This window comes from Crassostrea angulata, chromosome 7, assembly GCF_025612915.1.
Source record: "Crassostrea angulata isolate pt1a10 chromosome 7, ASM2561291v2, whole genome shotgun sequence".
Lineage (NCBI taxonomy): Eukaryota > Metazoa > Mollusca > Bivalvia > Ostreida > Ostreidae > Magallana > Magallana angulata.
In genome coordinates this window covers 19,383,323-19,399,450 of record NC_069117.1, presented here as the reverse complement: position 1 = coordinate 19,399,450, position 16,128 = coordinate 19,383,323, and the positions used below count along the sequence as shown (strand labels likewise).

The 16,128-nt window shown below is 33.1% G+C and overlaps 2 protein-coding genes across 2 annotated transcripts in view; one reads left to right on the top strand and one right to left on the bottom strand.

Annotated features, from left to right (window-relative positions):
* Positions 1 to 16,128, bottom strand: part of LOC128156751 (uncharacterized) — a 36,852-nt gene that overhangs the window by 16,510 nt on the left and 4,214 nt on the right. The window contains 6 exon segments of the mRNA XM_052819036.1: positions 8,966 to 9,061; positions 9,170 to 9,293; positions 9,557 to 9,740; positions 10,091 to 10,169; positions 10,967 to 11,083; positions 11,309 to 11,542. Of these exon segments, the coding sequence (XP_052674996.1) occupies positions 8,966 to 9,061; positions 9,170 to 9,293; positions 9,557 to 9,740; positions 10,091 to 10,169; positions 10,967 to 11,083; positions 11,309 to 11,542 (834 nt within the window).
* LOC128156749 (SNARE-associated protein Snapin-like) lies at positions 21 to 2,900 on the top strand. Its single transcript, XM_052819034.1, has 4 exons — positions 21 to 180; positions 465 to 511; positions 2,018 to 2,136; positions 2,746 to 2,900. Exons 1-4 carry the CDS (start codon positions 62 to 64, stop codon positions 2,818 to 2,820), a joined length of 360 nt encoding a protein of 119 aa, XP_052674994.1. The 5' UTR covers positions 21 to 61; the 3' UTR covers positions 2,821 to 2,900.

The window sequence follows — 16,128 nt, the reverse complement described above, 5'->3', positions numbered from 1 at the left end:
AAAGCCACCCATGACTATTAATAGAAATAACGATCGGGATCGATGTACAGAGAAAAATAGAATGGCTGCCGAGAGTGAGAAACCTTTGGATACTAAAACAAGGGATGCTCTAACTGAGGGTCTGATTGATTTGCTGAAACCATCTGTAGAAGAAATTGATGACAGAGTCCGAACAGTCCGGTATTCTTATTGTTCTGTTATTCATTCTGAATGTAACCTAAAAAGGGGGCGGGGCTGACACAGGCAGCAAAATCTTTCTTTGTATTTATTATCATGCTAATGCTAAGACATTGTCTTTCGTGTAAGCTGATAATGAAACTTCAGATTTTGTCACACTAAACTATTCCCTAAACAATAGTAAAAAAGAACAAATCTACCATTATGAAACAGCTTTGAAATAAGATTGATATGAATTTTTTATTGATCTGCATATACATGTACAGGTTGTTGATTTTTTTTTACAGAGAGAGTCAAGTTGAGCTTCGCCAACACATCGATAGCTTAGCTGATGGTAATGTTTGTCAATCTTTAAATTTATATATTAAAATTATTTAATCAATATTTTCCACGCCACTGTAAATTTTTGTTCGTTGGACATTCTGTCAGAAAGGATACGAGCTGGCGATTATTATTATTTTTTGTAGCCAACATTTTTAGGCGGTACATAAATTTGAGCAGACAGTTATATTTCTTCTACTTGTTTCTGATTTATAAATTAAAATTACCTGTATTTAAAATGCAAAAAATAGAGCAGAAATAGAACAGAAAACAGCACAGAATTTTCTTGATGCAGGAAATTAATAATAATATTATTTGTATAGTTTTATTTAAACACAAGAGCACGGGGTCCGACGAACAAGAAATCATATTGGTGTGGCCATCTGATTTCTTTGTATTCAATACAAAGAAAGTATATATTGATTAAATAAATGTATATCTTTGTAAATATGATATGCATCCATGCACTCTTAGATTGAACAAATGTTCATTAAACTTGTAAGCAATGACTTATCTTTGAGCAAAACTATACGTTAAGCCATTTTAACATGAGCTTGGATTTCAATCGTTTGTGTCAATAAAACTCTGATTAGATGGAGGCAGCACCTAATATTCCCCAACCATTCAGTCAATGGGTAATAGATACTGGTATGAATATACATGTATTCAATTTATCAAGACTAATTTGACTTCATCCAGGGTTGTATATTTCAGTTAAACAGTGTCAATTTAACATAATAGGTTTTTGATTAATGATTTGACAGGAATGATATTAAGCATAAGATTTCAAAAACGATCTGTTTCATGTACAAATGTACTATAATATACATTGTATTTACATAGGTCTTATACCACAAATCCCATTATAGTACAGGAATCATCATTGTTCATGGGGGGACCAATGTTTGTGTTGCTTTCGTGGGTAATCCTTGCCCACAATTTTACATTCCCACAAACGTAACATATGCAACCATATGTTTAATATTTATATGCTACCAACGAAATCACGACCCCATGAACCAAGAAAATTTTGCCTACCCACGAACATTGACCCCCATGAATAAAAATGATTCCACAGTATTCAATGCCTTTGAATGCTTTGATCATTTTTTGTTGTCAATCTATTTAACTTAATACTGAGTGGTACTGAACAGTAAGGATATTAATATGATTTAATATAATATTACTGGCACATTGTTTACTTTTCAGTCAGTGAATCTTAGAACTTAGATATGTTGTACCTAAAAATAGGTCCCTATAGCCTTTGTTTTACCTTTTGTTTTTATGGATTATCAATTTTGAGAAATTTGGCCAGTTCTACAGTCTTTCAGAAAAGCATTTCTAGGCCTGTGTGCCTTTTGTTTCATTTGTATAGAAGTAATTTTTAAAAAGTTGTTTCAGAAATGTACAGAACTGGTGTCTAATGTAAGATGCATGACCAAATGGATTTACAATACAGAATAGTGTGGAAAGGTTTCTTACTGATTTTCTCTGATTTTTGTAATGCTGTTTGCCTTAGATCTGAAGAGGATCGCTGAGCAGCAGGCTGTACCAGTGGATCTGGAGCCTTACGTAAAGAAGCTGAACAGTTCCAGGAGACGAGTGATGCTGGTCAATAATATCTTACAGAATGTCCAGGTATGTCAGCATTTCTTACAAAATGTCCAGGTATATCAGCATTTCAGTTAGGTATATTTTACAGAATGTACAGAGGCTTATTCAACAGAGTGGGCGCTCTCCAAAATTCTCTACACATGCAATACAAATTTTAGAGAGCACTCGCAAATACTCACTCTGCTGAACATGCCTCAAGTACATGTATATCAGCATTTAATTTCAGTTTTAATCCTTTGCATTCAGCACTCATTTGAAATGTTTGTTATTAAATGAAATAGCCCACTTAGATAAAAGAAATCTTGATGAATATTTTAAAAATGATTTTTAGATTTATTTTATTCACTTTTATGATCTAAAACTTCAGTAGAAGATGTACTGTATGCATATCCTTGAAGATGAGTGTAAAACACTGTATACAGGGAAATGCTTACCCCATTTTATTTTTCACCCCTTTCACTCTTGAGTCTTGTCAGCTGGCAAATTTTAAACTGTGACAGTCTTATTTAGAATTCCAACTGGGCCAGTTTAAAATGTGTCAAAATCTTTTGCAAGTGTAGAAGAGCAAAAATAAACTTGCAGGGGCAAAAATATCCCTGTATATGACATTGATTTCTTTTCCCTCATTTACAGGAAAGACTAAACAAACTTAACAACCATGTCGTGAAAGAAACAGCAAAGAGGAAGGCTACACTGGATCCAACTTGATGCATAACTCCGGATATAAGAAAATATTTTAGTGTTGTTATCTGTTTTGTTCAAACAATTACCGGTATTCATATATTTGTAAAATATTTGTTATCCACATACATGTAAATGCATCTATGATCATTGAAATAAATCTGAATATGTATGATTTATTTGGGTTAATTTAATGCTTCTACTATATAACATATTACATTTAGCTGTGTATTCAGAATTCTATTTAGTGATTTTTGGCTGAATGAACGCAGCTTCCTTTAAATCAAGTACAGCACTAAATGTCACAACGGTACATGGCAGATCCCCTGGAACTACTTGCACACATTAAAATTTAGGTTTGCACAACAAAAGTTACAAGCTTAAAATATGATTAAAATACATCATGACTGATCAAAAATTCTAAAAATAAGTTAGCATGACCCTCTTTTGGATTATGACGCACTTTCCGCTGAAGATTAATCATTGGACCAGAATTAATTGTAATTATTTAAGCTTAATTTCAAGTTATATAAAAGCTGAAAAGCTAAGAAAACAACTCAATTGTTTAGTAATATTCTAATCCTGAATCCCCTCATGCTCATCCTTTCTCCAACAAACTTTGGGTGAAGCATAATTCTGATGAAGCCAATTAAGGGGAGTGAAAGAATTGGACAGGGTTTAACACAGAAGTTTGATATGATCTTTTCTTAAGACCTAAAAATGTTCAAGGTCAGTGCAGTCTGTTACATGTACCTACATGCTGTCTTTTGGTGAAGTCCAAGATAGATTGGGCAAGGGACAGAACATGGTCCAGACAAGAAAGATTTTTTACAGAAGTCTGCTTTGATCTGAAGTTATGACATAAAAAATTTGGTTCAAAGTCAGTATGTACATTTTACCTTCAAGCAGTCTTTTGGTTAAGTCTGAGCAAGATTGAGCCAAGGGGAGAGAAACAAGAGGCCCATGGGCCACATCACTCACTTGAACAACAGTTCATTGCATCATTTTCTTTTAGTATTTTAGAATGCTTGCATAGTAATTGTAGCATTGTAGTTCTTGAAAAGAAGATTTTTAAACATTATCCCTTTATTTTTTCTAGTTCTGTTTATTAAATTTTGAACTTCTTTTGGGGGCCCAAGTATTAGTGCAGGGGTCACGATTTTAACAATTTAGAATCTGCATTATAGGAAGATGTTTGCATAGTTATATCACAAACTGTAACAATGCAGTTCTTGAGAAGAAGATTTTAAAACATTTTCCCAATATCTTTCTATGTTAAACTTTGAACCCCTCTATGGGGACCCAGTTTTTAATCCGGGGGGGGGGGGGGGGGGGGGGGGGGGGGGGTCACAATTTTAACAATATAAAATATAAAATCTTACTATTTATACAAGCTTTAGGGACAAGGGGACAATGGACAACGGATGATCAGAAAAGCTCACTTGAACCTTTGGCTTAGGTGAGCTAAAGAAGACTCCAAAATGAATTTAAGAGATCTGCTATAACCTTTAACTAGATCTAGTCATTTGGTCACTGCACATTCTTTTAACACTAAATCAAATTCTGATTCTGAAGTTCCAACTGTAAACAAGAGGCCCAGGGGCCACATCGCTCACATGAGCAACAATTGCATTAATTCTGATCAAATTAGCATTACAGTATCTAAATATCTTGACAACTAAGTACAGTAGATCTTGCAAAAAAATTGAAAATCTGTCAATTTATTACTCCTTTTTATTTTTATTTTTTGGTAAATACAAAGCCCCTTTTGTTGTTGTACCTGTAAGAAGATTTTTCTCTATTCCTATATACCCCCCCCCCCCCCCCATTTCAAGGCCCCACTTTTCTCTAGGGAATCTAGGGTTTCATCAAATTTAAATCTGCATAACCTGTGCTTTCACACTAAGTACTGAGTTTTGGACCAAAAACTTTCCCAGAATATTTTTAAAGATTTTCTCTATATATTTCTATGTAAAAATTCAAACCGCCATCACAGCCCCGCCCAACCACTAGGGACTGTGATTTTGCAAACTTGAAATTACACTACCGAGGATGCCTCTACACAAGTTTAAGCTTTTCTGGCCAAATAGTCTTTAAAAAGAAGATCTTTAAAGATTTTTCTCTATATATTCTTATGTAAAAATTCATCCCCCATTGTGGCCTCACCCTACCCCTGGACCATTATTTAAACAAACTTGAATCTATACGATCTGGGGATGCTTCCACTCAAATTTGGGCTTTCCTGGCCTAATAGTTTTGAGAAGAAGACTTTTAAAGATTTTTTCTCTATATAAAAATTTATCCCTCATTGTGGCCCCACCCTACCCCCGGGGACCATGATTTGAACAAACTTGAATCTACATTATCTGTGGATAGTTACACGCCAATTTGAGCTTTTAAAAGAATTTTTTTTATAGATTTTCTCTAAATATTCCTGTATAAAAATTTATCCTCCTATTGTGGCCCCACCCTACCCCCGGGGACCATGATTTGAACAAACTTGAATTTACACTATCTGAGGATGCTTCCACTCAAATTTGAGCTTTCCTGGCCTAATAGTTTTGAGAAGAAGACTTTTAAAGATTTTCTCTATATATTCCTATTTTAAACTCCATCCCCCTATTGTGGCCCCACCCTACCCCCAGGGACTGATTTGAACAAACTTGAATCTACACTACCTGAGGATGCTTCCATTTTAATTTGAGCTTTTCTGGCCTAATAGTTTTTGAGAAGAAAATTTTTGAAAGATTTTCTCTATATATTCCTATGTAAAACTTGATCCCCCAATTGTGGCCCCACACTACCCTTGGGGACCATGATTTGAACAAACTTGAATCTACACTACCTGAGGATGCTTCCATTTTAATGTGAGCTTTTCTGGCCTAATAGTTTTTTAGAAGAAGATTTTTAAAGATTTTCTCTATATATTCCAATGTAAAACTTGATCCCCCTATTGTGGCCCCACCCTACCCATGGGGACCATGATTTGAACAAACTTGAATCTACACTATCTGAGGATGCTTCCATTTTATTTTGAGCTTTTCTGGCCTAATAGTTTTTGAGAAGATTTTTAAAGGCCCTTCATTAGAAGAAACTTGAATCCCCTTCACCTAGTGGTGCTTTGTGCCAAATTTGGTTGAAATCTGCCCAGTGGTTCTTGAGAAGAAGATGAAAATGTGAAAAGTTAACGACGACGACAACGACAGACAAAGGACAAATTGTGATCAGAAAAGCTCACTTGAGCCTTTGGCTCAGGTGAGCTAAAAAACCCCAAAACAATGCAAGTGCTGAAATATATATTTTTATTTTACTACATAGCACATTATACATTCAATAATCAGATTCCTGTAAACATACAATAGGGTATACAAACTTATAAACTGGTGCCCATTAGAATGTCAGGTACACTGACTTGCTGTGCGAGATAAACAAAGATTCAGATATACCATTATATACTGGAAATCCTGAGAGAATTCATGTATGTAGTGGGGAAGAGAATTGAACATGCACAACGTTAAAACAGAATTTCTTGTACATGAGCAATCAATAATACAGGATTAAAATTCTGAAAAATATAATATTAAGAATAATTATAGTTTTACAGGTAAAACTTTTTTTTGGAGTGATATGTATAAAACATCAGATCATACTTTCTCTTTGGAATGCCTAGATGAGCAAATAATAGAATACCTTACATGTATAAAACATAAAATAAACAGATCAAAGTTAACCTATAAGTGTTTACAAAAATATATTGTGTATTTTAAACCAAAATACTTATACATGACATTTGTACTTACTGCTAGTATATAAACTGCATGAATATTTCATACAAGAAAAACTTATAAACCTCCTAAAATATGTTCAGATATTAATACACTGTAAGCCAAATAGTTTATCCAGTTATATCTCATTTTTTTCCCCAAATGATTGGTTGAGAAGAAATTCACGACATTTAATTTTTCCGAGCAAGTGTGGATATTCAATTCTCTATAGAAACTTAGAAACAGGCATAAACAATTCTCGAATCTTGCAGATATTAATTGAGTGCAATGAAATAATACTGGATTTACAGTAAATTTTAAATACTGGGCAATGTATACTATGTATCTTCACATATAAAAAAAAAACAATTCAGAAAAAACCCCAGAATTGTTTCTGATATGCATACATGTTCTTCTCTTCTGTCTTATACATGTAGCTAATGTTAATATTACACTTCTACCTCTACCAACATTGTTTTTCTACATACAAATAACATACAATATTTGAGGTTTGATTATACATTTAACATGGGAAGTACACACATTTTTGGAATTCTGAAAAAAATATAACATTCAACAAAAATTTACCCTAACAGTCTCAAATGGAATTCTGCAATTTTTCTTGCACCAACAATCTCTGTATACAGAATTATATGAAATATTTATCACTCCAGATTGTCCTTGCACAAAAGAACAGGAAATCAATGATTTAAGATTACCTCAACATGTAAGTATCTGTAGATCAACTATATCATTAATAACCCTTAACAAGAAAATTAACGAGTGTATATTTAAAAAAAATAAATGAACTGGTTATCAACAAATGTTCATTAACATTTATGCATTAAATGCATGACTTTGGAACAACAATAATCATTCAAATGATTATATGTACAAGGAAAAAAACACTGTATGTTACATGTATCACTATTGAATTAATTCCACTCACTTTATCTCAAGAAATTGTACACTGGTTATGAATTTATAACAGAGGATTTTAAACACATTAACAGGTTATCAACCATAAGGACAAGTGAAGTGGAAAAGGATTTCAAGTAATACTGTTTACATCACAATACCAAACACTGATCCTTAACTAGAGTCTCTATTTAGTCAGAAACTACATTATCTGCTGTAGATCAGGAACAAAACATCATCATGCATCTATAGATAAAAAAATACATTCATGTAAAAGGCTGTATTCTTATTTTCAGTTTAATTGACTCTGAACAGTACTTGTAAATGACATGGCAGCCATGCAAAATTGCTGTATTAAATATATTTACAGACAGAAAAAGAAATTATCTAGAATGACTATAATCCTTGAAATAATGTTTTCATTTTTTCTCTTTCAAGCCAAAGAAAATTATATGATATTTAAATAAAGACTTTAATCAGATGTTAGTGTGAGATATATAACAAAATACAGACTTTGACATCAAGAATGTACATTTTTGTATTTATATAATTAAACAAAAACACAAAACACAAGTAAATTGAGGACTGGGGGTCAGATCACTAACCAGATTTGTGTCAAAACGAAAACATAGACACTCATTCTCAATTAAATTTAATTCATCACTTCCTTATTTCTCAAATTGATTTAGCCCATCTAATCAATCTGCTTTCCCAAGAGTAATCATTTTGCATTTCTCTTTTAAACACAACTGAATACAGTCTACTTTCGACTCACTAAGCCATTGAAAAGACATATATATGTATAAATTAATAGAAAGAAAATTAAACTAAAATTATACAAAAAATGAACTACATTTGGCATTAACCTCTTATAGGCTCTAGCACTAATAGGACTAGCATGGGAAGTTTCTGTTCATCTGCTAGAAATTCAGAGTCTGGATTTGGGTTTCCTAGCTATTGTTGCATTAATGTTTCCTGATGGCTTATCAGTTGGCATATACACCTGTAAGATAATTTACATAAGAGATCAAACTGAGACAAATGATTGAAAAACAAAAGTCAATATAAATATCAAAACCAGACTATAAAAATGTACGAAAACTTCTTTTTACTTGATCATACATGTATTACAATTGTATTATAAAATTCAAGAACAATGACATCTATCTAACACTACTGTAGATTCCTTATTTTATGCGAGTACTTAATTCTGCGATCCTGCTGTTTTGAATAAAAACAAGAGAATATAAAATCTCAAATGCAATTTAATATTCTTGTGTTTCGATACAAACTGCAGAGTTTTTATAATCTTAATCTCTTATCATTCTTAACCTTAAAAAAATAAAAGCAAGATTTTAATATTCACAAGGGGTACTTCTCACTATTTTACGCGGATATTAATTCCTCATGTTTAATCAGAAATCTAAAGTACTCATGTGCAACTAAATTTGACTTGTTGACAATCACAAATGATTCAGTATAAACCTTACATTGTCATCATTTCTCACAAAATCAATCTTTGGAAATCTGTTGTAGTCTACTCCAAAGTAGTGCACATTTGGCAGATTTATGTAGACTTTTTCCACCTGAAAAAAAAAGATAAAATACTTCGCAATGAGAAATCAAGCAAAAGTCACAGCATAATCTTTGTAAATTAAAAAAAAATAAATTTGATTACTGGGTTGTCTGCTTACCTCTGGCATTTTCTCAAGAACTTTCTGGGCGGTAAGGTAGAGGGTGTTCTGTACTGAGGGAGAGTACTCTCCCCTGTCAGCTGGGCCAGCAAAGATTTCTAGAATAATGCTTTTGACTCCCTCCCTGAAAATAAAGCCAAATCTAAGTTTTATCTTAAATCAAATTGTAAGAAAATTCACTTGATATACTGTACCTTGATATAACCTTGTAAAGACTATTGATCTAAGAATTGTAAACTCCCATCTACAGTACCAGTATTATTTCAGCTTTAATGTTGTCTATTTTCCCTCTCTATGAGGATACACAAAAGGCTGGGTATAAAAATTCTCTACATTTTTCCTCTTTTGAATATTTGGAATATTCTTGAAAACCAGAAGGTTTCTCACCAGGCCCTTTCAAAGTTGACAGCTGATGTGTTGTACCACCATTTACACTGGACGATGGTACAGAAGAGGCGGTCGTCAGCATCGGGCAGAGTTCTGAACTCGTCAGAGACAAAGTTCTTGAATGCTGACTGTGTGGTCTTCATTACCTTCATACCACTTAGGGCTGTCCATATGGTAGGCCTCTCTATATATACACAATTAAACAGAGTCCTACTTAATAAAACAATGTCCTTCTTAATTAGCCAAAACATGTTTAAATCACTGGTATTAAAACAAATAATTACATATTAAAGTTTTTAAAGACCTTATAAAGGTTTCCTTTTGTATTTAAAATGTTTGAATATACAATGTATACTGGTGTATGTATTGAGTACCGGTCAGTATATGATAACTTTATATCTAAAGCAGCATTCACTCAATATCAACTTTTTTGAAAACCTTATCCTTGAAATCCTTCTTTAAGATATCCCCACTAGTCCCTACCATTTTGTCCCAAATCCCCAGTAACATAAGCCCCCATAAAGTGTTACATACCATCCCTATATTGCTCTACTTCACACACATGCTTGGCTTTATGACTCAGAAGGAAAGCATGAACATGCTGTTGGCCTCCCTAGATTACAAAAGGCACAGTAAAACACTGTTTATTGCATGCAAAATAAATCAAAATAAGCAAATAAATAAAGGCAATCCCTACTCTCCGTGTTATGTTCATCAACTTATATGATTCTTTTTTCTTGTATTAAAAATATCAAAGAAAAAAGTTAACTTGTTTACACTAGTACATTACCACCTTTCTGAATTTAAGCAAGCAAAGCATTGGATTAAAATTCATATTCAGTTTGATATTATTAGTCTAATATTATTAGATCATGCCAATGGACAACATTCCATGTACCGGTATTTAAAACTGAAACCAATGTGCATGCTGTAGTACATATCATGCAATGTCACACTGTGACATTCTAATACAATAACAAGTAATATAATCATCAAAGCAGTCTGATTAAAACCACCCCCTACTTCTTACACTCATCAGGGTCAGACAGGTATCAATAGGAGGTCATCTTCACATGACCTTTACTTCTGACCCATCAAGAAGAGCTTTCACTGCTTTAGAAAATCTATTGGAACCCTTCACAAGGAGACAGAAAAATTAATTCATGCATGTATTCTATGTAACATCCAGTATTCAAGACTTAAACATCTCATAAAACAAATAAAATTATGTACTAACACTATGTAATTGGTTGGGGTACATTTAGATTATATTTGAATGTAGAGGTTGTGTAAAGACGACCTTAAATTATCAATACCTGTCAGACCCTGGTGAGTATAAGGAAAAGGGGATGGTCTTAAATAGACTGTCATTAAAACAGTAAGTATTAAAAGCAAGTTGTTCAATCTTACAATCTCCATGCGTTTCCATGGTGCCTCTTCTATGTAGACCTTTGCTCTTGTTACATGGCGATATTTTCTTAGAAAATGCTCACACAGTAGCAAGGCAAATCTCTCCGCACTTTTCACCTAACAGTGGAAAAAATAAGGAGTTGTATGTTATGACTCATGAATAAGCTATAAAAGACATACATTCATATCGTATCTTTAGTTGTAACTAGAATATAATTCGTTCTGATAATATTATTATTTCAGTGTCGTCAAATTGTAAGTGTATATGAATACAGGTACCAGTACATTTTTATTAGCTTTGGCATCATCACAAACCAATAGGTGATCCTCCTCTATACATACCCCATGTTGTTTAGCCATAACATATACTGTGTTTTTCTGGGAGTCAGTAGCTATGATGTCACTGTTATCACCATGCGTATAGTCCTTGACATTGTTCAAGGTCAACTCTGTGCTGACCTCTAGCTCCTTGACAAAATGAATGTCTCCATCTCTTCGAAGATACAAGAGCTTAACATAATTCTTTCCATATCCAGTGAACTTAAATTCAGTTTGAATAACAGATTCTGATGCCATCTGAAAGAAAAAAAAACAAGAAATCTGTAAGCCATTGCTCACAAACGACCCCCTGCTCTGATGTGAATATACAAAATAACAATATCAACATTTAACAGAAAGTTAATATTGAATTAACAGTTGCGGAGAAAAATGCAACAGAAATTTGTAGCGGACAGACAGACACAACAGGGTAACCCCCTCTCCTTTAAATTGGGGGTATAAATATGTTTGATATAATTACAATGATGTCTTTTCTTTATTTGTGATAAGATTATTTTAAATACTGAGTGGTAAAACTATAAATTGGTCAACAGTTTTCATATCAGATAACGTCAAAAGAAAAAGGACTTGATTTTTTAATTCACATTCTTTTAGTACATGTATTACACTCCATAGCTCCGGCGTAATTTTCACCTTGTCTAGCATGATCACAAGGGCATTACAAATATCTTGAAGTTCTAAATGCCTGAATGAATAAAGCTGGCATATGATAAAATACTGAGAAGAGAATTGATAAGAAAATGTTGGTGCCCTTCACCCCAAAATTGCCACTGTCTGCAAAACTATGCCTATTTGGGAACAAAGATCTGTAAAACATACAGTGTGTTTGCTCATGGATCCCTGATAAGCTTGCAGGTAACACACTGACCTTCTTTGACTATCACACAGAAGGTCTAGTCTAAAGCCATGTATATTAGTCCCCCCCCCCCCACCACCTTCATTTTTGATGAAAAATTCACCATCCTTTATATGACCTTTTTTTAAATATGTATACCAGACAAGTATATATTTATTACAATATCAAATAAACAGGAACGCAATATTTTAACTTTGATCATCCAAGGCAAACTCAGTATCGTAAGGAAAATCTATATATGGTCAGACTGGGAATCAGACTATGTCATCAAGTGCTCTACAAGTAAAATACTGAAGGCTTATATAAAGGATATGCTGCTGCTTAATCCCATTATGTTTATTGACATAATAATTAAAATATGTTTCCACCAAATCAAGTATACTTGCTAGTCATATCCTTGTCAACATCCCACTTAAAATCTACATGTAGTTTACATGTAGTAATTATTGATAGAAATTAAATACGAAACTACTTCTTCATGAAGACTTAATTATGATAAAATTTTGGCAATACATTGTAATTTAAACTGTTCCATTCCCCAGGTCTAACAGAACAGAACATTTTCTAGATTATTAAATTCAAATGAATCTGAATTCAATTTATTCAATTAAATTTAAGAAACCTAAATAGAGCAAGATCAATTCCAATTTTGCAGTTACACAATAAAGAACATGGCGTAACTTCATCATTAATGTACAAAAATCATAAACAGGTGACATCTAATTGCCCAATTGTTACATGAATTCGCATCTGCAATTATTTAAAGCTGCACATGTCATCATTAGCACAAAAGCTAATAAATATTGGCAAAGTGAAAATTTTTGTAAGAATTGTTTGGCTAAAAAATTTGGATTTGCAACTTAAAAATTCATGCATGCAGGTCCAAACTTAGAATGTTCTATTGTTAAAATGACTGAGTGCAGCCTGGTCACTGTAAAATTATTCTTTCTCGTCCAAACTGGTACTGAACAAATTATCAGCTACAAGTTATCTGCTTACCTGATAGTTTGAATATCTGCAATTGCTAAAACAGTCCTATACACTATGTATAATTCACTTCAAAGCAAACAGTACATGGAGAATACAAGTGTGTGAGATCATTGTTTTCTTGTTCATCTCCTGTGTTGGGGAAAGTGATATAATATGGTAGAAATAAAACCTTATTGTCATCTGTAATATTATTCCTGAATTTTTTTTACATGATAAAATTGAGGATAGACAAATGGAAATTCTCCAAACTCCACAGCATGTGATTTTTGAAATATAAAAAAGTTTATATATAAGTACTGAAAAAACATAATTCAATAAACTTAAACAGTTTGTACAGTGCTGTATAATTTTTAAAAAATAAGAACTTAAACTTACTTCACAATTAATAATTCAATTTTGGTTATAATTGTTGTTCATCGAATTGACTGACAAAAAGCTGACATGGCACTTTTATTTACTGCATTTCCCAAGTCATAATTACCGGTAAAAATGTTTTAATCTTGTGAAAACTGGACTGTTATAATTGTTGTTCATAGAATTGACTGACAAAAGCTGACATGGCACTTTATTTACTGTATTTCCCAAGTCATAATCAGAAATGTTTTAATCTTGTGAAAACCGGACTGTTGTAGTTTATGCTTCCTATACCGTTTTCTTCTCAGGCCTGACACTGTATCAATTAAGCTCCACACCAACTCAACCAAGGTAAACCAATCAATAGGCCAAAAACTTGGGCCTTTTCATAAGATGACTAAATTGTACTAAATTCAAATGTTAGCGGTCAAGTAAGTTGTTTTTGGTGCAAGTCATTGCGAATTTGGCAAATATAAGTATTCAAGTAAAGGACTATGTGCGGTTTGGTCAAATATCTGCCCCCGATTTCAACCAATTTTTAAATAGTATCGTATAAGAATGAAATCTTCACAAATCATTGTAAAGAGGATGCCTATAACTTTAATCTTGATTTTAGTCATTATTGCTCACTCGATTTTTATCTATGACGTCATCTAAATGACCTAATTCCCGCAAAGTTGCAAACAAATGAAGATATTCTCATTTTTGCTCTATATTTTGCATTCGGAAGTATAGAGCGCAGGTCTGCTCAAGTGCAATTTTAACATATGTTTTTCTTCAGATAGTTATACATATTATACTAAAAAATGGTACTTGAGCAAGCCTGCGCTCGATGTTTCCCAGTCGAAAAACCATCGGAAAACACCCATATTTTGCTACAAAACATCAATTCATCAAAATAATGCAATATTCATGACGTCATTTCTACGTTATGACGTCACTGTGGTGATAACCTTTTACACCTTTATCTCCAATATGATTTTAACTATCTTTCATCTTATTTTAAAGCTCTTTCTAAAACTTTGATTTTGGGGGGCAAAAATTGCATAAAACCGCACTTAGTCCTTTACATTTGTGACAGTCAGACAGGTTAAATACTGGTGCAAGATAGCTCAGTTGGTAGAGCACCTGACTAGAGATCCAGGGGGCCCAAGTTCCAATCCTGGTCTGTTTTGTCATTATTTTTCCCATCCCATTACACACTATATTTGTCTTTTTCTAGGAGCCATACAACTGTATTAAGATGGCTTGATGGTCAAATAATTAACCTTCAGAACTGGGTAAAAAATTTTGTATAGTTTAAAACTATTATTTGGTATTGACAAAATCTGTATATTTTATATTTTTTCTATATTTTTAAATAGAGTTTCTCTTCTAAAGGAGATTAATGCAGTCTTAATTGGCCACAACCATCAGCCTCTTAATTAAGCTCTGCTTTTTACCTGACCTAAACCATTGTACGTTAAATCAACAAGTTTAAAATAAAAGGTCAAGATCTAGTTATATGTAAATGAGTTTTAATAGAGTGTTATAGCCAATGGTGCTACATGCAGATCAATTATGATTTTTTTTTTCTCCTGATTTATTTTCCTATTACTTTGTGGCTTTAAAAGTATTAGGAACTTATATATGAAAATTTTATTCTTTGATTATCAATGGATATGATCTGATAATCTGGATTCTTCCATAAAGATTCAATTTTATTATTTTTATCAAATAAACATTTTCTGAGAGTCTCTAGGTAATTTAATCTAGCTACACTCGAACTTTGAAAATACTCATACTGTATTTATTTGTAACTACCTATTTAACGTTATATTTCATTGGGAAATAGGACACTTTAAAACGGTACACACAACAATCTTTCACTTTCTCATCAGCTATTACACGACCGTCGTGTACGGACTCCCTTATGGCTTTTTACAATATAATTATGTACTTTTTAAACAATTTGGCATTATAATTGCTTTTTACACGATAGTCATGTAAGTATAATTCATGTTTAAAACAATTTGGCATTTACTTAGAGAAATTGCGACTAGACACACGAACACATAGGAAACACAGGCTTAAGTTGTTTTTTTAAGCATGAATCCTAACGTGTAGGCTAGCTTCTTTCGTTCGCTAGATCTTAACCTTAAGACAGCAACGAACAACAGAATGTTACGCCATCAGAGCCGTAAAATAACACAAGATTAGATAAGACAATGAGTTATTACATAATATGCATGCCTACAGTACTGTTTTTGAGCATCGACACTTTTACAAAAATTTCAAGCTTAAATTAGCCCTTAAAATGCGTTATCATACTTACTTTCAGTTAGTTGTTGCGTCTTTCTATAGTTCAACGCGATTACGTGACAATTTATACATTAGCTGTTCACCTCTCCACCAGTCACTGTTACTTTCAGTTTTCATGTAAGTCAAGGTCAGCTAAAAACCCTGGGTACTTTCGGTTTCATAATGCGCGGATCTAGAGAGAGAGGGGGGGGGGGGGGGGGGGGTACCAGAGGGGGGCCGAACCACTGTAGAGGTAAAAGTTAAGAGATTAAATAATCATTAAAGTTTCAGAATATCTTGCCTTGGATAAACTTGTGGACATCAATTCATAACGAGACGTTCA

What these genes read in the sequence shown, in the direction of transcription:
- LOC128156749 (XM_052819034.1), top strand. Translation starts at nt 62, where the DNA reads ATGGCTGCCGAGAGTGAGAAACCTTTGGATACTAAAACAAGGGATGCT. An exon ending in GACAGAGTCCGAACAGTCCG is followed by an intron (nt 181 to 464) that starts GTATTCTTATTG and finishes TTTTTTTTACAG; the next exon opens with AGAGAGTCAAGTTGAGCTTC. An exon ending in CATCGATAGCTTAGCTGATG is followed by an intron (nt 512 to 2,017) that starts GTAATGTTTGTC and finishes TGTTTGCCTTAG; the next exon opens with ATCTGAAGAGGATCGCTGAG.